The sequence below is a fragment of the Bos indicus genome, chromosome 29, assembly GCF_029378745.1.
Source record: "Bos indicus isolate NIAB-ARS_2022 breed Sahiwal x Tharparkar chromosome 29, NIAB-ARS_B.indTharparkar_mat_pri_1.0, whole genome shotgun sequence".
In the NCBI taxonomy this organism is placed as follows: Eukaryota; Metazoa; Chordata; class Mammalia; order Artiodactyla; family Bovidae; genus Bos; species Bos indicus.
Window position 1 is genome coordinate 37,572,951 of NC_091788.1, and position 24,638 is coordinate 37,597,588.

The 24,638-nt window shown below is 48.8% G+C and overlaps 1 protein-coding gene across 1 annotated transcript; it reads left to right on the forward strand.

The window, feature by feature from the left end:
• The first annotated feature begins 7,015 nt into the window (after window positions 1-7,015).
• MS4A18 (membrane spanning 4-domains A18) lies at window positions 7,016-19,389 on the forward strand. Its single transcript, XM_019954544.2, has 6 exons — window positions 7,016-7,674; window positions 10,874-10,987; window positions 12,233-12,289; window positions 14,002-14,094; window positions 16,425-16,538; window positions 19,059-19,389. Exons 1-6 carry the CDS (start codon window positions 7,135-7,137, stop codon window positions 19,224-19,226), a joined length of 1,086 nt encoding a protein of 361 aa, XP_019810103.2. The 5' UTR covers window positions 7,016-7,134; the 3' UTR covers window positions 19,227-19,389.
• Window positions 19,390-24,638: the final 5,249 nt, after the last annotated feature.

The following is a 24,638-nucleotide window of genomic DNA, read 5'->3' on the forward strand; positions in this document are numbered from 1 at the left end:
CTGTAATTATTATTATGCCAAAGAGGCATATTTTGGAGTAGAATTTTCTGCTACAGTGAGTGGGCTGCTCACATCTGGTGGCTAAAGTATTGGAGCTTCAGCTTCAACATCAGTCCTTCCAATGAATGTTCAGGACTGATTTCCTTTAGGATTGACTTGTTTGATCTCCGTAGGATCAAAGGTATATATGTATCAATCCCAGTCTCCCAATTCCTCCCATCCCTCCCCCTTTCCCCTTGGTGTCCATACATTTGTTCTCTACATCTATGTCTCTATTTCTGCTTTGCAAATGAGATCACCTATACCACTTTTCTAGATTTTACATCTATGTGTTAATACCAGATATTTGCTTTACTCTTTCTGATTTACTTCACTCTGTATGACTCTTCACTCTGTGTGGGTTCTCCAGGTCCATCTATGTCTCTACAAATGACTTCATTTCGTGCTTTTTTATGGCTGAGTATCCATTGTGTATATGTACTGCATCTTCTTTATCCATTCTTCTGTTGGTGGATGTTTAGGTTGCTTTCCTGGCTAATTATATAGTGCTGCTATGAACACTGGGGTGCATGAATCTTTTTGAATTATGGTTTTCTCTGAGTATATGCCCAGCAGTGGGATTGCTGGGTCACAAGGTAGTTCTGTTTTTAGAACTGCCATGCTGTTTTAAGGAGCCTCCATACTGTTCTTCATAGTGGTTGTATCAATTTGCATTCCCACCAACTGTGCATAAGGGTTTCCTTTTCTCTACACCCACTCCAGCATTTATTGTTTGTAGATTTTTTGATGATGGCCATTATGACCAGTGTGAGGTGGTACCTCACTGTAGTTTTGATTTTCCTGACACCTTTTAACATGCACCTGTGCCTCTGGTTCACACTCTTCTGGAATAGACTGTGCCTTTTGTGCAGCTTTAACCTGACCCTCCTTTCAAAGTCCACTCTTGGTTGGATGTCCTATTCAATGTCCAGCCACTCACAAACCTCCAGAGACCAGCCCAAATCTTTGACATGTCTTCCACCTACTTTATCACTGATGGCCTGGTTCTTTGTTTGTTTCCAGCCATAACTTGTACAGGCACAACTCAGAGATGTTGTGGGTTTAGTTCTGGACCCCTTCCAAAAAGTAAATATCCTACTGAATTTTTTGATTTCCCAGTGCAACTAAAAGTTGTGTTTATGCTGCACCATAGTCTATTAAGTGTGCAATACCATTATGTCTAAAGGAATATACCATAATTTTAAAATAATGCTGCTGAGAAAATAGTGCTACAGACTTACTCAATGCAGGGTTACCACAAACCTTCAATTGATTAAAAAAAAAAAGCAATATCTGGCAATCACAATGAAACGAGGTATGCCTGTACTATGATTATCTGACAATGGTTAGATTCTACCTTGCCAAGTCATTATAAACGTCTAGAAATCTATATACCTCAGCATGTAACATACCATCTGACACACAGAAGACACTCAGTAAATACTTGTTAATTACTTCCTCAATTGCTTATAAACCTATTGGATTATGAGATCTTAGTGGCCCACTTCTCAAAGGCCCATGGAACCCCATTCCTACCCAATCAAGGCCATAAATATTCTGAAGGTCAAATGAGCTCAACTCAGAAGCCAGAGAATGGATTCATTGTTTGACTCAAAGTGAAATTGCAAACAAGACTTTGGAGCTTCAAAGAGAAACCAAATGTTCTTTTATCAGAAATTTCTAGGCCAGGTTTCAGAGGCCCACAGGATCAGAAGAAGGAACATTGAAAGGCTCGCCGGGTCGACCAGGTAAGACATCTATGACTTCCTCTCCTTGGGCCTCACAGAAACTGGACCATACTAGGGGAGGCATGGGGCCTAGATGGGCCCTGAGTAGGGTCTCTGGGGAAACGCCATAAGTCAGGGATCTGTATATAATGCATATACCTTTTTATAAAAGCATTTAAGATAAGCCAGCACAGTCCACAGAGACAGAATTTGCAACCACCTAACCTTGCAGATGCAGAGTCTGGCCAGCTAAGGAGGTAAGAAGAAACAGAACAGATTTCAGAGATAGTTCATATCTCTGTGTGAACCCAGATATCTTAAGATAGAAGGTGGGAAACCCCACAGGACATCTCCATTTCTCCCCTGCCTGAGTCCAGCTGTAATTAAAGTGTGATCAGGTATAGGACGGATCTAGAACTGATGGAAAGGCTCCTAGAGAACCCCCTCCTTTGTTCCTGACAGCAGCAGGGACTAAAGGGGTCTCGGGAGAGTCTATCACAGGATCCAGCTGCCTCTGCCAGTCGCCAGGTTTGTAGTTATATTATTTATCACACATGTAAGAAGAAAGTTTGTTCTGAAAAAGGGAGAGAAATATAATCCATTCTCTCATATCATGTAGCAGACTGTAACATTCTGTGTGGTATCCATTATGAAAATTGAAGGCAGACAGACCAGAGTTCAAATCTCAGCTTTGGCATTTCCTAGCTGTGTGTTCATGACCTGAGTTACTTAACCTCAGTTACTTTGTCTGCAAAATGCTCACAGCAGTGATATATAGCTAGAGGAATTGCCTGATGCCTACAGGGCTGTGGAGTCTAAACACTGATGCTTGCTGTAGTTGTTATTATAAATCACCCTTACGGGAAACCTGAAGTTCCTCCGAGAAAGCAAGGGGTAAATCAAGGTCAAGGCAGAAGTGGCACATGCTGCATATGTCCATCTCAGTTAACACTGCCAAATATTCTGCCACTCCTATGTCACCTGGCAGAGAGAGCATTCTTTTTGAAAAATTAAAAAAAAAAAATAGTGAAAAGAAGATTGCAGTCAGAAAGAATAAATTCAAGTCTCAAATCCATTTATCCACAAGCAAATTATTTCACTTTCAAAGACTCCATCTCCCTGTTTGCAGGGATGCAGGTAGGATCAAGAATAGTGAGAGAAAAAAGAAAAAGAACAAATACTCTTTAAAAGGAAAAAAAAAAAAAGCGAGGAGACACAGCGAGTAACTGAACTGTCAGTTGACAGACCAGTGAAAGCTGTTGCTCTTATGGGAGAACTGGAGAGACCAGCTAGATTTTTTTAATTAGTTATTATTATTTTTTAATATTAACTTGGCTTATTATCAGACAGCCCACTGTCTTAGCTGCTCGAGGACATATGAGATCTTAGTTCCCCAACCAGGACTCAAACCTTTGTCATTGCATCGCAAGGTGGATTCTTAACCACTGGACCACCCGGAAGTCCCTAGATTTTAAAATAAGAAAAATTGGGGGAATTTCTCGGAGTTCTATACAGTTTATATTTTTACCTGTTAGGGTCCAAGAGAAACGAATTAAACCAAGAAGGAGATGTGTAGGACATTTATATACCACCATGGTTCTCAAACTTCACCAGCCTCAGAGTCACCTGGAGAGTAAGTTAAAACAGATGGCTGCAAATGGCACAATTTCATTCTTTTTATGGCTGAGTAATGTTCAGTTGTATATATGTACTACATCTGCTTTATCCATTCAGCTGTTGATGGACATTTAGGTTGCTTCCATGTCCTGGCTACTGTAATAAGTGCTGCAATGAATATTGGGGTGTATGTACACCCCAATGTGAATGTACTTAGTGCCACTGAACTGTACAATTAAATATGCTTAAAATGGTTAAAATAGTATGTTTTATATTATGTATCTTTTACCACAATTAAAAAAAATTTTTTTTAACAGGCAGCTGGTCCCCATGCTTGGGGGGTTCTTATTTAGTGAAAGTGAAATTGCTCAGTCGTGTCTGACTCTTTGTGAACCCATGAACTGTAGCCTACCAGGCTCCTCCATCCATGGAATTTTCCAGGCAAGAGTACTGGAGTGGGTTGCCATTTTCTTCTCCAGAGGATCTTCTTGACCCAGGGATCCAGCGCGGGTCTCCCAAATTGCAGACAGACGCTTTACCGTCTGAGTCACCAGGGAAGCCCTTCTTATTTAGTAGGTCTAGGCAGAGGACCAGTAGTCATGTATGGATGTGAGAGTTGGACCATAAAGAAAGCTGAGCACCGAAGAACTGATGCTTTTGAACTGTGGTGTTGAAGAAGACTCTCAAGAGTCCCTTGGACTGCAAGACCAAACCAGCCAATCCTAAAGGAAATCAGTCTTGAATATTCATTGGAAGGACTGATGCTGAAGCTGAAGCTCCAATGCTTTGGCCACCTGATGTGAGGAGCTGACTCACTGGAAAAGACCCTGATGCTGGGAAAGATTGAAGGCAGGAAGAGAAGGGGATGACAGAAAATGAGATGGTTGGATGGCTTCAACAACTCAATGGACATGAGTTTGAGCAGGCTCTGGGAGTTGGTGATGGACAGGGGAGCCTAGCGTGCTGTAGTCCATGGGAGTCACAAAGAGCTGGACCCGACTGAGTGACTGAACTGACTGAACTGAACTGAGGCAGAGGACAGAGAATCTACATTTCTAATAAGTTCCCAAGTGAAAGTCTCACCTGTCCAGAGACCACACTTTAGATCCATGGCTGTAGGTACCAGAAATGAATTTGAGATCAATTAAGAAAAATGTTCAAAACAAAGGCCCTTCTCCAAGAATGGTCTCTGGTGGTGGTATGGTGGTTTAAATCACTAAGTCATGTCCGACTCTTACAAGCCCATGAACTATAGCCTGTCAGGCTCCTCTGTCTATGGGATTTTCCAGACAAGAATGGAGTGGGTTGCCATTTCCTCCTCCAGGGGATCTTCCCAACCCAAGAATCAAATCTGAGTCTCCTGCATTGCAGGTGTATTCTTTACTGCTGAACCATCAGGGAAGACTGAGGATGGTGTCTACTCATCAACACACAGATGCTAAGTATGTCCTCTGTGCCAGGCTCTGTGTGGGAAAGTTTCTCACTTAATCCTGACAACACCCTCTGAGAAAGATGTTATTATGATCTACCTGTCAGAGATAAGGAAACTGAAGCCTAAAGAACTCATGCAACTTGATCAAGGTCATGTAACTAGTAAATGAAGAAACTGGGAAAGGACCCAAGGATGTCTGAATTCTTAGCCCTGATGCTGTCTTGCCTTTCCGTTTATTTTTTAGCTTATTAATATTAAATAGTGCCAATTAATTAGCCAGCCAAACCCAGGTTGGTCATTGATAGGTCTGAGTGTTTCTCTCCCTCTGGAAGCAATTAGGATCATGGTGGGCTGGGATGTGATGGAATTCATTTTGTAAGTGCGACTTAGAGGCACTTCCTATTGGGCAGAAAACTCCCTGATAGCAGACTTCTGGAATCTATTGTTTTTGTTCAGTCATGTGTGACTCATTGCAATCCTAGTAGCTAGGCTCCTCTGTCCTCCCCTGTCTCCCAGTTGGCTCAATTTATGCCCATTGAGTCAGTCATGCTATCTGGAATCGAGGAACTGTAGAATTCAGTTTCCTGCCAGCAGGGAGTGTATCATTTAGGGGGAGAGACAAGATCAGCAGCTGCAGCACTTAACAGTTAATATCAACATTAATGATACAAGGGACCTTTTCTCTCACCTGAATGGGAAACCTTTCCAGCTGTGTCTTCAGAATCTGAAGCTACTTATCTGCTGCCACCCATGGTGTGGTGGCTCTTGCTCATGAGCATAGATAATGAAGAAATTCTCCAAGCCTCTCAGCTTATCGGGGCTTCCCAGGTGGTGCTAGTGGTAAAGAACCTGCCTGCCAATGCAGGAGACATAAGAGACATGGGTTTGATCCTTGGGTCAGGAAGATTCCCTTGGAGGAGAGCATGGCAACCCACTCCAGTATTCTTGCCTAGAGAATCCTATGGACAGAGGAGCCTGACAGGCTACAGTCCATAGAGTTGCAAAGAGTCAGAAATGACTGAAGAGACTCAGCACGCACTCAGCTTATCAGGGGTCAAATCATGATGAGATCCAAGTTTCACTTCAAGCCCTTCCCTTCACAACCGTTGCTAATGCTCAGGACTCAGTTGTAACTACATGCTGTTAAGGGTGTGGCCACTATCATAATACCCAGTACCTTGGCCCATAATGGTTTAAACCCAGATAAATAGAAATAAGCAAAACTCCTACATGGTCCTAACCACAATACCAACTGGGACATGACTCATGAGATGTAAAGGATGACTGTCCATGGTCGTCCTGGGAAGACAGGTAGCAAGAGATAGTCCAGTTTTCTGCTCCAAAACCAATTAATGTTGAAAAGTGAAGCGAAAGTGTTAGTTGCTCAGTCATATCTGACTCTTTGCAACCCCAAGGACTATAGCCCACCAGGCTCCTCTGTCCATGGAATTTTCCAGATAAGAATACTGGAGTGGGTAAGCCATTCCCTTCCTCAGGGGATCTTCCCAACCCAGGGACTGAACCGGGTCTCCTGCATTGCAGGCAGATTCTTTACTGTCTAAGCCACTAGGGAAAAGTCATACACAAATTAGCTTCATTAGATTAAACCCATAACTAGTTATAAACTAGCTACAGATTTTAAAGGGCTGAGAGTACAGCTGGGGATAATGAGAACCTGGATAAAAAGTAAAAAATCACCAGGATCCAAGGTGTTTCCTTCTCTTTGTCTCTCTATTTCTGTCCCTCTCCCACCACCTGCTTCTTCATCTATTTCTCCCCACCCCTCAGCCCTGCTATAATATCAGCTTCATTCTTTTCATTCTAACTGATTTTCTCTACTACCCTACACATGACACAATTGTGACACTCTCCAGCTCTGCATAACCCCCTCAATCTGAAATGGTTCTTGGGTCCAATTCCACATTCCCAAGATTGGAAAGTTCTAGGCCCAGCTGGGGTCCCTTGTCCACCCCTAGGCTGTCAGCTGTGGCCAGGGCAGGGGAGAGGATGGCGAGGTCACATCCAATCTCTCAGATACTTAAGGCAGGCAGATTGAAACATTGACCTCAGGATTGTAAACAAAGCCACTGCCTCAGCTGAAAACAATAGTCTACAGGGATAAGGGGCCCCAGGTAACCTAGTCTTGCAAATCCAAACCCCCCAAAAAACAAAAACCAAAAACCAACATGTCCCAAAGAACACAGACTACAAGGAAGGGAAGAAGATCATTCTGTATAATATCATGCTAGATGATTTCGATGTTTTTATTTTTGGTGATTTTTATTTTAATGAAGAAGCTAAAGATAAGGATGGGGTCAGATGCAGCACATATTAATTTTCTCAGAGGAGGGAAAATGCACCTTCTTACCTGTTTTGCAGCACTTGAGCATCATGATGGAGCAGGGAGTTGGAGCCAACACTGTGCCTGGTGTTACGGCACCAGGTAATGTGTACATGATCCAAGCCAGGAATCCTGTGGCTCCTGGGAGCAAGGGGCAGCCTGTGGGCATGGCCACTTACTTAACATCCAGAGTGACCGAGAGTGATGCAGGAAGAGCGAACTTACAGACGCCACGCGTGGTGATCCAGAATCCAGCGGAAGTGAATGCCACACAGGGTCCGCCCACTGCGCTTCAGCATCCGACAGCAGTGGCCAGTTTGCAGACCCCACCTGGGGAGATCCAGTACTCACTGGGAACCACAGACCTCCAAACCCAGCCTGGAGGCCCTCAGAATCCCCCCACATGTGCCCCTGGGCCGATGTATACCTCCAACCAGTTCCAATGGAACATGCCATTTGGATCATCTTTTACGTTCGATCCCAAGAAATTCATAAAGGACGAGGTCAGGACACTAGGGGTGAGTGTGATCTCTATTTCTCTCCAGTTTGGGTCCCTTCATGAGCCCGGCTGTAGTGAGTGCACTTGGATAAGGAAGGGAATGGATTTAGAGGGCAGAGGACACGAAGGTAGGTGGCAGCTTCTGGAGGTTGGGTCAGGACGACCCCACAGAGGCCAGTCTCTCCCTTATTTTCATCCAGAAACCATCCTTGATGACCTCAGAGGGGCTGTTGTAACTACAGTACCTTCTGGTAATTGCCACAGGACATGCATAAATTGTCCTGGTGCTTGAAGAGTACAAACTGGCCAGCTCTCCTGAGAGGACCCAACCACCTGCTGGGGGCAGAATAGGACAGGCTCACACACACCCCAGCCTACCTCTGTCTGTCGATCCTTCAGGGACAGACAACCCAGTGTACTGTGCCAAGAGCAGGGGATTGTTTGCCTCCAAAACTTATCCAAATCAAATCTTGGATTAACTTCTATAAAACACTGCCAGTAAAAATAAGCAATCTATAATAGGAATAGAAACAGGTTTTATTTGAGCCAAACTGAAGTGTGTAGCCCAGAAGACAGCCTCTCAGATAACTCTGAGAAACTGCTCTGGAGAAGTAGGGTGGCTAGCACAGTTTTATATCTCATTGGATCTAGTGTACAATTCTTTAAGGTTTCAAAAAACAAAAAAACAGATCAACATGTACACAGGGAGTCAGTGTGGCCTTCGCACCTGGGGGTAAGTGTTAGCTTCTCAGTCGTGTCTGACTCTTTACAACCTTATGGACTGTAGCCTGCCAGGCTCCTCTGTCCATGGAATCTCCAGGCAAGAATACTGGCATGGGTTGCCATTCCTTTCTCTAGCAGATCTTCTGGACCCAGGGATCTAACCCACATGTCCTGCATTGGCAGGCAGATTCTTTACCATCTGAGCCAATGCACCTGGGAAGGGAGGCTTATCACTGAAGGAGCCCCAGCGTTGGCATCCCAGGAAGGGAGGCATTTCATCTCTGTCTTTTTTTTTGGACTGTGCCAGGTCTCAGTTGCAGCTTGTTAGATCTTTTTTTTAGTTGTGGCATGTGGTATCTAGTTCCCTGACAAGGGATCAGATGGCTCCTTGCATTGGGAGCACAGAGTCTTAGCTACTAGACCACCACAGAAGTCCCCAAATTTCCCGGGTGAATTTTTTTAGGGGGATCAAGGTGCATAGCTCTCAGGGTCTTAGTCCTTGACCAGGGATTGAACTCACTCTCATCAAGGAAAGCGTAAAGCCGTAAGCTCTGGACCAGCAGAGAAATTCCTAACATTTATTTAACGTAGACATTCTTTACTTCTGGTCAATATGCCCTTTTCTTTAATAATTAAAGCAAATGTACAGTGGAGGTTTGATAGGCCACAAACAGGCTGTTTTAGTTAGCATAATGTGTATAAACCAGAATGACTTCCCCAAACCTCAGTATGGGAAGTTTTCTTTGAACAACAGTATTAGGAATAGAAATACTGGTCACAGGCAGGAAATGAGATTATAAATGTGTGTGGAAAACCTTCAATAGGTGAAGATATTATATGATATTTCATAGTAGTTATAAGTTCATGTTATGATTATTTTCCTTATTAATACTGGACAAATGCTTGTTAACTTTGGGTTCCAATTACTTTAAAGTCTTTCAAAAGAATTATTTTAAGTTAGAGCAAATGCCAGGGAACCTGATCAAACATAGAGAAAGGTCAAAAACATGGACTCCCTTTAGTGAACTACAGTTCATTTGGGAGAAGCTATGCCTTTATCTTAAGATAAAGTGGGCACACAGATGAGATCAAGCATGTTATTTGATGAAGCAGTGGACATGAAACCCAGATCTGTACACTAAGCTCTAGACTCATTGAGCATGAGAGCTGACACATCTGTTCAACACTGATCACTTGACTCCTGAGCAACCTGAGGCCTGAAGAAGTCAAATGTCACCTTAAATTTTCAGGTATAGCAAGTGCTGCAGGATCCCCAAACAGGAGGTATTTTGTCCTGAATGTGGGGCTGTCAGTAAAAGGATGTATTTGGTCGTTGAAAGAAAGATGGGATTTCAGTAGGATGAGGGTGAAGCCAATACCTTTCAGACAGAAGTGGAAGAAAAGCAGGTGGGAAGGAGGAACAGCACAGGCTTGCAGGCACTGAGGATCCCACAGCAGGGAATACACAGGGGTGGGGCCTAGGAAAGGTGTGGGTGGAGGGCTTGCAAACACCTCCCAAGTGGCAGGACCTATCTATAAGCTTTATGGGCACTTAAAAGAAAAAAGAACAAAATGTGGCCATGCCTTGTGACCCATGGGATCTTAGTTCCCTAACCAGGGATTGAACCCGTGCCCCCTGCATTGGAAGGCAGAGTCTTAACCACTGTATTGCCAGGGAAGTCTCCATAGGGCCCTCTTTCTAATCTCTGCAACCAGTGGTTCCTAACCTTTTTTGGCACCAGGGACCGGTTTCCTGAAAGACAGTTTTTCCGCAGGCGGGGTAGGGGGAATGTAGAAAGCAATGGCAGCCCACTCCAGTACTCTTGCCTGGAAAATCCCATGGACAGAGGAACCTGGTGGGCTGCCGTCTATGGGGTCCCACAGAGTCGGACACGACTGAAGCGACTTAGCAGCAGCAGCAGCAGCAGCAGCAGGGTGGGGGGAATGGTTTCAGGATGAGCATTATATTTCAAGAGCATTATGTTTATTGTACTCTTGATTTCTGTTATTGTTACATCAGCTCCACCTCAGATCATTAGGCATTAGATTCTGGATGTTGAGGACCCCCGTCTACAGCAACCCCGCAAGCCAGATACGGTCATCCCAGTCTTAGGGAGAGACATAGGGAGGGTGCTTGCCTGAGGCCACGCCAGAGCCAGGATTCAAGCCTGTCTGGTATGCTGCCAAAGCCCCCGCCCAGGCATCTTCTCTGCAAGCCTGCAGGTGCAGAGTCCAGAGGGAAAGCCATCCTGATCTGTTCTATCCCCCACCCCTCCATCTTCCGTTTATGTCCATGGCTCTCAATTCTGAGTGTACGTTGGCATCATCTGTGGAGCTTCAAAACAATACCTTGACATGACTCCACCCCAAGAGATTTATGCCCTAAGAGCAGTCATGCTCAGGGATTCTGGGATACAGTCTGGGCTACCGAGGGAGCTACAGTCCCACAGGCCCCCAGCTCTGCTCTTTCTCACGATGCCTTGTCCTCCCTGCAGGCCATCCAGATTCTCATCGGCCTGACTCACATCTTCACTGCCATCAATCCTTCACTGTATCGTCAATATTCTTATTCCGCAATATCAGGGTACCTGGTCTGGGGAGGAATATTCGTGAGTACAAGGCCCTGTGGCTTCCTTCTGGGTTCTGAGTTACCAGACCGGGATGGGGGAGTGAAAGAAGAAAGAGCCTGGAATGCACTCCCAATAATAGGGCTCTGGGAGCCCAGAGCCAGCCACCTAAGACTGTAGGTGCAGGACAGGATTAAGGACCCGGCCCGGACCCCGTGCTCCAGCAACTCGCCCCCTGCCTCTAAGGAACTTTCAGCTATTCACAAGCCAATCACGTGCTTTAATTATTCCACCCTCTCGGGGTTGTCATTTGGTGTAAATGTAAATATGTAAATCATGTATAACCCCACCCTTATTCTCCCATGCCCTGTTGCTGGGAAAGATTGAAGGCAAATGGAGAAGGGGCAGCAGAGGATGAGATGGTTAGACAGCATCATTGACTCAATGGATATGGAACTTGAGCAAACTCCAGGAGAGAGTGAAGGACAGGGGAGCCACGCTGCAGTCTATGAGGTCGCAAAGAATCAGACACTACTTAGCAACCAAACAACTACAGAATCACATGACCCTCTTGTAGATAGAAAGAGCAGGGTTTGTTTGTTCACGTCCATTTGCCAGATGAGAAGACTGGGGTTCAGAGAGATTAGGCAAGATGACTACAGGCTCACAGCCAGGAAGGGTTGGAAGAAAGTCCTGATGGAGCCCAGGCCCCCTCAATTCAGGGCTCTCATAACTGGACCAAATTCTTCCTGCCTCTGGGTTCACACATCCATCACCTGCCTCGCAGCATCTAGGGCCAGTTAGGACCCCCAGGCTGGAGCAGCAACTTGCCTAGGGTCACAGCAAGGTGAGTTAGGAGCAAGAGTGGAGCAGAAGCCTAGGTCTCCCGTCTCCCAGCCCCAAGGCTCTGCTCACCCTACTACCCTGTCCCTGCTTTTCCAAGATCACAGTCGAGAATAGAGTGGCGGGAGGCCAGATGATCCATGAGTTTGGGCGATGCCTGTGCCCAGGCAGTGGGCCCAATGGGGACCAGGCACAGAAATAAGATGTCTAGTATCCTGAAACAAAATTTAGGCTTTTAGGGGAAAAGATTTTAACCTAGACACAGAGGAGTTCGGGAATTGTGGCATCTAACCACTGGGATGGTGAAAATGTTGAGGTAAACAGACATGCCCATCTTAAGAAACAAGGCATGTAGGCCTTGAAGACTCAGAGCTACACCTCTGAATGGACTGTGGTCTTTTCAACACACTGTACAACTGCTCTTACTCCTTTCTGTCTGCGTAGTTTATCATCTCTGGATCGCTCTCAGTGGAGGCTGAAAAGGACCGCAGTTCTTGCATGGTGAGTTGTAATTCCATCTTTCATCATCCTTCAATGTTAGAATGTTAGAATGTGACTCTCCAGGGGCCTCCAAGTAGCCTCCCAGAGTGGCCTGGTCCTGGCCCCAGGGTTCAGCGCTCTTACATACCTTACTTCATTCAGTCCCCACATGCCTACAAAGTTCTGTGATCCTCATTCTGTAGAAGAGGAAACCGAGTCACAGAAAGGTCGGGTGACTGGACTTAAGATCACACAGCAGGAATGTGGCCAAGCTGGGGTTTAAACCCAGAGCCCTCTGATCCCACCACTGTGCCTTCACCTATTGCATTTAATTACTCAAACACTTGGCATTTTGGCAAATGGCCAAGTAGTCACAGCACCATGACCTTGGGGTGCTCTGAATTAAACAGAAGGTCAGGTAGAGACCAAGTGGAAATGTGTGCACATTTCAGCCACCTCTGTAAGGCACCTCCTGCCCTCCCCTTTGGCTAGACCTATAAAAATGAGGGGAGTGTGTGCCTTGAACAGTTCAGAGTTCAAACCATAGGACACAGGACCCAGAATTCCCTTGCACCGTCAGAATGTCATCCTTTGTCTCGACAGCCAGAGATACACCTATGAATGTTTCATTTTTGTTGAGGCCTTTAAGAAGCTTAGGGATAAATGTAGAGCTTCTAAGGGCCCTCCTCTCATCCCTGGCTCCAGGTCCTTCCTGCCCCTCTCCATGTTCTCCAAAGGGCTTCTTGTCTCTTCTGCCTTTTCAATGGGAAAGCCGTGGGTTAGCTAGGGGGCTGGGTTGTCCCGTGGAGGGTTTCCAGTGACCAGTCCTTTCTCTGCAAGGCAAATGTCTGCTGCCCCTCAGTCTGCCTTACTCCATCCCCTTCAACAGGATAAGAGCCCCTTTCCCAGGCCCCCCAACTTCAGCCGAGCTCACAGTGCTCCTTAATCGACGAACAAAAGTGGATCGAACTCTTGTCCTACATCTTCTGGGAAATCCAATGACCTCTCCAAGATGCCTACCAATTCCTGGGGGGCTCCCAGTCCCCCCTGGTTCTGATGATTGACTTCCAGATGAAGTGTCTACTTCCATCTCTACTCTGCTTGCCAGCCTTCCCAGCCTCCGCCCACAGGTGGACACAGTCCTTCCCTCCCCATCTCCATCCCCATGAGCCACCTTCCAGGGGAGGCAGTTGAGCAGGGGACATTGTGAGTGATTGGAGGATTTCAGCATCCCGACACTGGGCAGAAGATCCCTTAAAATGGAGTACTAGACTTTCTGGTTCTGAAAACCCTCCCTAGCCAATCCTGCCAGCCCAGACTCCAGCTCCCTCCAGCAGGACTGAAACGTTCCTCTCCCTTCTCTCAAGGCAATCCTCTAATCCCAATTCATGCCCCCTGCCACCATCACCCCCATCCCTGCTCATTTCTTCCACAGAGCAGCTCCGCATCCTTGCCACCTCTCCTCCCAATCTGGCTTTTGAATGTCATTTCCTGCACTGGCAGCTACTTTTGGAGGTATTTCCCCAAACAAATACAGCTACAGCCCCTGGCCCAGGTGGACTCTGCCTATTGAATAAAGAATAATCTCACCTCAGTGAGTTTAGGATAAGCTGGTTTCTCCACAACCCACCTCTTTCCTGCCCAGGCTCCCCTTTCCTCCTGCTCCCTGAGGAGTCCCCACAAGCCCGGCTTCAGACTCGACTCACCGGTGCCTCTCCCCCTGCCTCTTCCAGGTGCATGGCAGCGTCGGCATGAACGTGGTCAGCGCTATCGTTTCCCTGGCTGGGGTCTTGCTTCTTCTTGTGGATCTGATCCGTAACCCGGCGGTGAGGATCCAGGCTACGAGCATCCCAGGCTTCCGAAAGATCGGGGAGGCTTGTTTATGAGGTTGTTCCAAAGCAGGAAGGAATCACAGCCAAATTCCACCCTCGTATGACAGCCCTAGTCCTAAAATGTGTTATTTGTTGTTGTTCAGTCGCTCAGACATGTCCTACTCTTTGCAACCCCATGGACTGCAGCACGCCAGGCTTTCCCATCCTTCACTATCTCTTGGAGCTTGTTCAAACTCACGTCCATTGAGTTGGTGATGCCATCCAACCAGCTCACCCTCTGTCATCCCCTTCTCCTCCTGTCCTCAGTCCTTCGCAGGATCATGGTCTTCTCCAGTGAGTCAGCTCTTTGCATCAGGTGGCTAAAGTATTGGAGCTTCAGCTTCAGCATCAGTCCTTCCAATGAATATTCAGGGTTGACTTCCTTTAGGATTAACGGGTTTGATCTCCTTGCTACCCAAGGGACCCTCAAGAGTCTTCTCCAGCACCACAGTTCGAAAGCATCCTAAAATGCGTAACCCTCACCAAAACCCCTGACTTCTGAGGCAGGTGAGATAGATCCCATTTTATCTGAGATTCAGATAGCTGGAGCCAGGTGGCCCCTCCTTATACCTGTTCTGTTCCTGCTTGGAGGCAGCAAACGCCAAGGCAGGCAGGTGGGGCAGTAGCCACAGTCAGACCTCAAGGCCACCTGCCCCCAGGAAGCTGTTGAGGGAGGGACAGCTGGTGGCAAGAACAGAAGGTGCTGTCCCCAGGTTCTCCTCTTATCTGGGGCCCCCAGAAGCAGATGCTGGATCCGGGATTCAGGAGCAAGTCATTTATTTCAGAAGTTCCCTTAGGAAATACTGGTAGGGGAGAGAATAAGATGAACAAGGAAAGGAAGGCACAGATAAAGGGTGTCACCAAGCAAGTCACTGCCGGAGCTTAATCCTGCTGGGACTCTAGCAGACAGAGAGGACACTGCCTCAGAGTTACATCCTGTCCTGGGTAGGGGCCTGCGGTACTCGCCCACCAATTCCCACCATCACTGATTGAAAACTACTCCTGGGGGCATCAAATGCCACACATGTGCCAGGGTTCTTGTGAGGTGGGTCTCACTTTGGGTTCCTCCCATAGCTGACTTTTTTTTTGTGGCTGCACTGGGTCTCATTGCTCTGTGCAGGTTTTCTCTAATTGCAGTCAGCAGGGGCTACTCTCTAGTTGCAGAGCGTGGACTGCTCATCGCAGTGACTTCTCTTGCTGCAGAGCACAGGTTCTAGGGCTCAAGGGCTTTGATAGTTGTGGCACGTGGGCTCTAGAGGGCAAGCTCGGTAGTTGTGGCACACGGGCTTAGTTACCCCGAAGCCTGTGGAATCTTCCCAGACCTGGGATCAAACCCATGTCCCCTGCATTGGCAGGCAGATTCTTTACCACTGGACCACCAGGGAAGTCCCAGAACTGACTTTGAGACAAGCAGCTTATTTGGGGGAGGAAGCAGATGCCAGCAGGGTGATGAGAAATGGGGTGGGGAAGAGAAGGGACCAGTAAAGATATGATGTAATCAAGCCACTTACCCTGAGTGTTGGTTCCTAAACCAGTCCCCACCCCTGGAGGGCAGGGGGAGACTGACCAAAGAGGCAGCCATGCCAGACTGGCAGGTGGCACGTCTAATAAGACAAGGAACTGATGTATGAGGCTTGTCTTGGGCCGCTGCAAGATGAGTTGACCTCTGCACTGCCCATCAGAATCCTACAAATGCAATTGCATCCAGTCCAGATGGTCTTAACACCACCTACTCTCAAGGCTGCATCCTCAAAAATGACTCCCACTGCAGAAGTGCATTCCAAGGGGAGGGGTGAAGACCTCTGATTGCCTGGGTCCAGCTGTCAGAGGACTTCCCCCAGGTGACTTCATCCAACACTGAAAACTCACCTGGGAAAGCAGTGCAGACACATGCTTCAGTCACACCCTCCTAGCCCAGGGGTGAGAATCGAGGGTATTTATCCACTAGCCCCTGTCAGTCATTGATAGACCACTGATCTGAAATCCTCCCGGAATTTTAGACTTGTTGTATGAAGAGCAAAGTGGACCCCAAGGACCAGAGAAAGCCCCAAGGCAAAGAAACGCAGGTGCCAGTAGTTGGAAGTCTGGCTGTCGTGCCCTCAAACGTACCATGGGGGCGTGTGAGAGGGGCACCCATAGCAACTGCTCATGGAGCACGTGCCAGAGGGTCTGGGGCTCTCCAGCTGAGGCATGTGGTGCTTGCCTAAGATGAGCCCTACAGGCATGGATGGTCACAGGACAGTCACCTCTGTGACAAAACCCTTCCCATTGCTCTCTGCCCCTAGATTGACGTGAAGACAGTTTCCGGTGGTCTCCTCCCCTTCGTCCTGCTGGAGTTCTGCCTCACTTGTGTGGTCTCGCATTTTGGGTGCCAGGCTACATGTTGGAACCAGTTTGTGGTGAGTGTTGGGCCCTGCTCCAGGAATTAGAGAGTGTTCTGGAGGTAGCAGAGGTGACTGGACATTGGGAGAAGTGGGGCCTGAGAGGACATCTTAGTTGGTTCAGAATGTTATAACAAATATACCACAGGCTGCATGGCTTATAATTATTTCTCACAGTCTAGGAGTCTCAGATCGGGGTGCCTGGATGGTCAGGTTGTGGTGAGAATTCTCTTCCTAGCTTTCGGATGGCTGTCTTCTTATTATAGCTTCCCTATTTTACAGAAAGATAGGGAGAGCTCTCTGGCATCTCTCTCTCTAAGGGCACTAAACCCGTTCATGACCGCTCCCCTCTCATGACCTGCGAGCGTGCTAAGTCGCTTCAGTTGTGTCTGACTCTTTGCAACCCCATGGATAGTAGCTTACCAAGCTCCTCTGTCCATGGGATTCTCCAGGCAAGAAAACTGGAGTGGGTTGCCATGCCCTCCTCCAGGGGATCTTCCAGACCCAGGGATTGAATCCACGTCTCCTGTGTCTCCTGCATTGGCCGGTGGGTTCTTTACCACCAGTGCCACCTGGGAAGCCCCCTCATGACCTAATTACCTCCCAAAGGCCCCACCTTTGGATACCATCAGATTGAGGGTTAAGATTCCAACGTACAAATAAGTCCATCTCTGCTCCAAGTGTTATCACTTCCTCCAGGAGGTTAGCCTGAGCTTCTTAGGGTAGCTGGATTCCGAGAGCAGTGAGACACAGCCAGCCCCATAGGCACAGACTTTTAAGTCCCTGCCCATATCACATTCTTTAATGTCTCTTTGGCCAAAGTAAGTCACCTGGCCAACCCCAGATTCAGGGATTCAATGTGCCCTCCTGTTTGATAAGAGGAAGACAGGGCAGTCAAGGCTCCGTAACAATCCTGACATCCTAGGGCCAGCTGGCTATTAGCCCATCCCAGGGCCGGGGAGTGTGCCTTGATGAGAGGCCAAGGCCAATTCTACTCCCCGGAAGAGTCTGCCCAGATCACGGTTCTCTAGTGCTTCCATCTAGGCTCTCTGCAACCTTGACTCCATCCTCTGAACTCTTGGCTCCACGCTTGAAAACATTTTTTCTTTTCCATAAGAAGTGACCCATTTTCCATATGAAATGGTCCACCTTTTTCATCTTGAGGAAGAAGAATAGCTCTCTCAGATTGCCTCCTGTATGAAGAAAGTAGGACCCAAAGGCCCTTTTGCAGTTTGAGCAGCTCCAAGTTAATCCAAGACGATGGTCTGTTTGCTGACACAGTTTCCTTTAAAACAGTGAGAATGTTTGATCAGATTATGGTTCTTACTGTTTGACAAAAATCACACCTGAGATTATGTTCCAGACATTCCTCTCTCTTTTAGAGTATCTATTTTGGGATTAAGTTTCTGTGGGACCACGCCCTTAAAATTCTTAGAAGCTTCTTTGTCTAGCTGAAAGGGTCTGCTAGTCACTGCCTTAAACCTTTTATAGATCTTAACAAAGAGTTGTATAGAAACATCTTGGTTTGATCTTTGTTCTCAGGCCTACTTTTACTTCAAATGTCATTTATCTGTGAGGAACCTGGAAATAAGAGACAATTTTATTTTCTAATTTTTCAGGTCCCAGGCCCTCTTTTTTTCCCCTCTAAATATTACTTGTGAAATGAATCATTCTTTATATGATCTCTTCCTTATGGTACTTTACCATATGCAGCTAGGAGCAAGCAACTGACATTCCCATATAATGCCTGGTGATCTTCTTTATCAGGGCTTCCCTAGTGGCTCAGATGGTAAAGAATCTGCCTGCAGTGCAGGAAACCCTGGTCTCCGTAGCAAGAGGCAAAAGTTTTTAGGTGCATTTTCTGTCTTCCAAAATGCGACAGTCCTTCACCACTACATACCGTGGGTAATTATACATCTAGCCTGTTATGCCAGTTTCCTGGCTACTTCTCCAGCCTCACTGGCCATCCAGTCCCAAATCCAAGGCACATGTTAGATTTTGTTATCCTGCTTCTAGCTACCGATTTCTCTGTACATTAGCTTTTGCTACATATCAAACAATCCCCAGACTTAGCCCCTTAAACATAGCTGCTTCTGTAGTTGATGATTCTCTGGGTCTGCTGGGTAGTTCTTCTGGTTTGGGCCAGCTCAGCTGACCTCTGCTGGACTCGCCGTGAGTCTACAGTCGGTTGGTGAGTTGCCTGCTAACTGTATTGTCTCAAATACTCTCAATCGAATGTCTGCCAGTTGACACGCCAACTGGCCTACTTTTCTCTCATCACCCAGTGGGCCACCCAGTCTTCTTTACATGGCAGCCTCAGCGTTTAAAAGGGCAGCGAGAGAGCAAGCCTGGATTTGCAAACATTTCTCTCACATTTTCTCTGTTGGTCCATTGACCAGGGAAGTTCCATGACTAAGACCAGCATCAGTGAGGGAAGGTCTACCCAAGGGCATGGCAACAGGAAGGGGAAGAATTTGTGGCCATTTTTGCAACTGACCACAGGGGAAGTTGATGGCCTCATATCCTTTTGTCTTTCAGAACAGGACAGAGGTTCCAACCATAGTCATTGCCAACCCAGCCAACACTCCCACCGGCCCCTTCAACGCTACTTACAGTACCACTGGCCATGTCAACGTTATCACCAGCTCTGCCAACCCCACCTCCCCCACCAATGCTGCAGCGATGGTGCCCCCTGTACCCTCCTAGGAAGATGTAGCTGATTTTGCCCAGAAACAGACAGTCTGTTTCAGTGACGAGGAGGAGCCATTTCAGTTGACGCTTTCCTTCTCCCGGAAACTTACAGAAGCCCATGCCCAGCACTGTTGCTGGTCCGGAATGAACAGTCACCTTCTCCCTTCTTTACTCCTCACTTTCATTTATTGATGTCTTTGTTTTTAATTCATAAATCATTTCCTGGGACACGGCATCCTTTAACCTTGGTGAAGTGCAGGGTGCACTTTTACTGTCGCTCCTGGTGGAGGTGCACTGTTCAGTGTTAGCCACTCAGTCGTGTCCGACTCTGTGACCCCATGGACTGTAGCCCACCAGGCTCCTCTGTCCATGGGATTCTCCAGGCAGGAATATTGCAGTGGGTTGCTATTTCTTCTCCAGGGGATCTTCCCGACCCAGGGATTGATTCCGGGTCTGCTGTTCTAAATTGGTGCCTCAGTCACGGAACTCTTGGAGGTCCAACTTTGGTCCCTTCCCCAAAGCTCTGACTCTGACACAGTTGCCCCAAGGAGCAAGGGGAGCAGTGGAGAGTGTGGACGCTGCAGCTGAAGTGTAGACGCCTCAGCACTCATGGGTGAATGAGTAGAAGAGTGTATGGACCCACGTGCTACTGTCTGGGGCTCTGGAAACGTGACTCACCCGTACCCGAGAAAGAGAGCTAGTCAGGTGGCTCAGTGGTATATACACACTAACTTAAAACACCTTATCTTAATGAAGAGGTACCTTCCCCATTTGCACAAAGTGCCCTATGGACTAGTAGTGTCCTGGCACGTGCTTTCAGCCCATGGAGAGTCAGCTGCTGGGGAGTCCCCTCATCTCACTTCCCCCTCCAGAGTCCTGACTCCAGCCTGACAGCAGACCCCAAAGTGGGACATCCCTGAGGGTCCAATGGCTAAGACTCTGAGCTCCTGATACACGGGGCCCAGGTTCAACCCTTAGTCAGGATCCCATATGCCGCAGCTAAAAGACCCGGGATGCTGCAATGAAAAGATCCTGCATGCTGTGACAAAGACCCAGCACGGCCATATCAATACATAAAACATTTAATTAGTTAAGCTTTTAAAAATGATGGAAGGTGGCAGTGGCTCCTTACTCCAGAGTTACTTCCAATTGATATGTCAACAAGGGACCAACCAACCTCTATCTTGCTAATGTGACAACTGCTCCTAGCATAACTGCAATAAGTGATTCTGCTCAAGCATCTCTTTTTCTACTAGCAGTAAGGAAGAGGGAGCAAAAAAAAAAAGAGTGAAGAGTGGGAAACTCCCATCCCATCATACCTGATGGCCTGAAGTGTCCCAGCCACAAGCCCTGGATGACACATTTGTGTCACTGATCATCAGAAGGCCCTGTGACCACTGTGTAGCCCTTATGGTGTGGTTCCAGAGGTCATTCTAATATGAAAAGTCAAAGGGTGGGAGGGGGAGCTGGGAGGGTAAGGGGCAGGACCATCAGTAACATGTATACAGCAGCTGTATTTCATGAAACACAAATATTTCTTTTTTTTTTTTTCTTCCGCCGCCGCTGCCCGAAACACAAATATTTCATCTCCCAACAATAATACAGGTAGATATTTGAAGCCTGTTTTACAGATGAGGAAGCTGAGACTCAGAAACTGTTCCACAAGGGACATCTCAGAAGGACACAAAGCCAGTTTGAAGGGGATCCCACTGCCTTAAAAAGGAACAATTTGAACTTCAAGAATAATAACAATAGCAAAAATAGTAATAACAACAACAATGCCTGTGATGTGTTGGAACATGAACCTTCATAGGGATACAAAAAAATATCTTTTATCACCTGTGGAGGGAGTTAGGGCACTCCCATTGTTCTGAAAATGGTAAATGACAGGAAAGAATCAAGCATTCCCAGAAGGAAAAACAAGGAGTCACTCAGCTAGAGATGGTGGCTGCACGCAGTGCCCAAATAATGAAGGAAAACGGGTCACCAGCTGTAGGAAAGGACTGGGTGAGGCTTAGTGCTGGGCTTGGAGTCTGGATGCTTCCATTTTTCTGGCTGCTCCTGGTTCTTAAAGGATCAGCACAGCTTCTTTGGTCCCTGGCCTATGGAGTTGCTAATGTGAGAGATGAGGGGGCTGCCACAGGAGAACAGACGTCTTCATTCACCTATCGCCAGAGAAGGACCACAAGACAATCAACCATGGAACCTCTGTGGCATTCCTCCATAAGCGTTTATTTTTGCTCACCAGTCACTGGGTTGTCTGGGCAGGACTTCTGCTCTGATCTATGCTCACCCATGTGTTTGTGTTCAGCTCAGGGTCAGCTGATGGCCCTGCTGACCTTGGCCGTGCTCTCTCACACTCTGGGGCCTCTGTGGGCACAGCTGGGCTGGCTTGGCTCTGCTCCTGGGCTGGCTTGGCTCTCATCCTCCAGCAGGCTGGCCAGGACATGCTGCAGGGCAGGTGCTGGTTTCCTGAAGAGAACAGAAGCAGGTGGCACCTCCTGAGGCCTCAGGTCAGCGCTGGCACTGGCCACTTACGCTGCACCCAAGGCAGCCTGGATCCAAGGGTTTGGGGAACTAGACTCCTGTTGTAGCTGCAGGAGGTGTGGATACACAGAGGGAAAGAGAACCAGGCCCATTTCTGCAATCAGACTGTCCTATCCCTGGCTAAGCTGAGAGCCGGCCAGGGCCCTGCCCTTCCAGTCCACCCCGACACCATCTCCCTGATTGTGCCCAGAGGTCACAGGGGCTATTTTGATGAGAACTTGAATCTAGAAACTGGTGCACAAATTCTCTGCACCCAAACCACTCGAATACCACTCTGTGGACATGCACACTCACGACCACTCTGTGGATATGCACACTCACGGTCACACATGCTAACACATTCAAACACCCTCACACAAGTTCACACCCCCACATACTCACACACCACAGTCACACCTGCACACATGGTCACATGCTCACAGACACTCACATATACCCACACTCACACACCGGCACTTATGCATGCCTACACATGTTCACATGCATGCACTCATACACACACACGCTTTCACAAGCTCAAGTACACTCACACAAATTCCCTGTGCCCATGCCCTCACACACATGTACTCATACCTGCTCACATTCACTCCTACAATCACACATTCTGTGCTCTGCCATGGGAAAGCGGGGGACCGACTACCTGGCCCCTCTCCGCCAACGTCAGACAAGTTCAGCTGGAAGAAGTCAGGCCGCCTCCTCCAGGTAACTCTCAGTCTTCCCCCATCCTGAGCAGGAAGAGGGTGGAGGCTGATGGGGACCCCTGTGGACTAGGTCCTGGCTCTGACACTCACAGTGGGACCCCAGCAGGCCACTGGCCCCTCCAGGCCTAGTCTCCCCTCTGAACATTGAGGGAAGGAGCCGATGCCCGTAGGGGCCCTGCTCCCAGGAGCCCATGCTCCCAGCAGCAGCTTCCTGGGGCCCTGGGTGGTCAGGCCGGATGGGTGAGGCTGCAGAGCCGGGAGGGACTTGAGAACTTCCCAGAGGCGGCAGCTCACAGCAGAAGATTTCCAAGCCCCACACGAATAGCAAGGCTTTCACACAAACATGTGTGAACTCAGGAGGGGCAGCCGGAGAGCAGAGGCAGCGGGGAGCAGGCAGCAGTGGGCAAGGCGGCGGTGACGGCCGGGTGAGTACTCCTGCCCTTCTAGGAGCAAGGCCCAGGCCAGTCCCTGGGGCAAGACAGGGGACATGGGGTGTGACAGGGGACCTGGGGCGAATTGGGGACTTGGGGCGAGACAGGGACCTGGGGCGAGACGGGGACCTGGGGCGAGACACGGGAGGTGTGAGACAGGGGAGGTGGGGTGAGACAGGGGACCTGGAACGAGACAGGGACCTGGGGCAAGATAGGGGACCTGGGACGAGACAGGGGACCTGGGGTGTGACAGGGGACCTGGGACGAGACAGGGACCTGGGACGAGACAGGGGACCTGAGGCAAGACAGGGGAGGTGGGGTGTGACAGGGGACCTGGGACGAGACAGGGACCTGGGGCGAGTCGGGGGACCTGAGGTGTGACAGGGGAGGTGGGGTGTGACAGGGGACCTGGGATGAGACAGGGACCTGGGGCAAGATAGGGGACCTGGGACGAGACAGGGGACCTGGGGCGAGACAGGGGACCTGGGGTGTGACAGGGGACCTGGGGCGAGACAGGGGACCTGGGGTGTGACAGGGGACCTGGGATGAGACAGGGACCTGGGGCAAGATAGGGGACCTGGGACGAGACCGGGAACCTGGGGTGAGACAAGGGACTTGGGACGAGACAGGGAACCTGGGACGAGACAGGAGACATGAGGTGTGACGGAGGACCCGGGGCAGTGGCATGCCAAACGCCAGGCAAGTAGAGAGAAGGAGACCACTGAGCAGAGACGGTGGTGACCCTGGTCTTTCCCCACCCGGCACTAAGTGGGCAGGACAGCTCCCAGGCCTCTGAATTCCTGGCCTCCCTTTGATGGGGACCCTCAGCTCAGGACCACGGCCAGGTGTTGGGCTAAAGAAAGGGCATGGGTCTTCTCTCCTCAAAGCCAGTCACTGAGAAGACTCGGGTATCGAGAGACCTTGGGCCCCCAACCGTCATCTCAGGGAACCGGAATCCTCCTCTCAGCTTTCACCACTCTCCCCCACCCTCCCCTTCCTTTCCCCACCCTCTCCCTCCTTACCCCAACCCCCACTCCTCCCCTCAGGCAGGCTGAAAGGTGATCCCAACCCTGTCCCTCCCTTCTCCAAGGAAAGAGAAGGACCTGGCAGATCCTGAGCTGGCAAGGGGCTTAGGGGCAAATATTATCTCGCCTCTCTTTTACAGATGAGGAAACAGAGGCCCAGCAAGGGGAAGGGGCTGTCCTCCAGGCTCTTGATGCAGAGCAGGCAGCAGAGCATAGTGGAAACCTTCAGAGGGGCCAGGCAGTAGGGGTGGGGGGAGGCCTGCCCTCCTCCAACACGTGTGTGCATCTGACAGCATCATCTCTGGGACAGCAGAGCAGGCCTGACCCGTCCTGAATGGGCTGGGATTGGAGAAGCCCAGTAGCTTCCTGCCAGCCTGACACCACAGGCTCAGAGTTAGAGAGAAGGGACCAATTTATACCCGTTCGACACAGAGGTGGGGCCAGGAGGCCGCACGGTGTGGGGTGGGGTGGGAGTAGATGGGGCATCCTTGGAAGACTCGAGCACCTCCCACCAACATCACAGTCACCCACTTGACAGATGGGGAAACTGAGACCCAAAGAGGTTAGGTAACTTGCCCCAGGGCCTGCAGCTGATAGAGCAGGCAGAAGGGTAGACTGGATTCTTCCCCCTGGGGCCTGAGATCTCAGCCACTCGGCAAATCTACCCCCTCCCAGATGTGCAGCGCCCCCCCTTCCAGATGTGCTCTTTGCCTTTCATCACGA

Bases quoted from the DNA above. Each gene is read 5' to 3' on its own strand.
- MS4A18 (XM_019954544.2), top strand. From the start codon at position 7,135: ATGCAGCACATATTAATTTTCTCAGAGGAGGGAAAATGCACCTTCTTA. The intron at 7,675-10,873 runs GTGAGTGTGATC...TCCTCCCTGCAG, and splicing joins ACGAGGTCAGGACACTAGGG to GCCATCCAGATTCTCATCGG. The intron at 12,290-14,001 runs GTGAGTTGTAAT...TGCCTCTTCCAG, and splicing joins AGGACCGCAGTTCTTGCATG to GTGCATGGCAGCGTCGGCAT.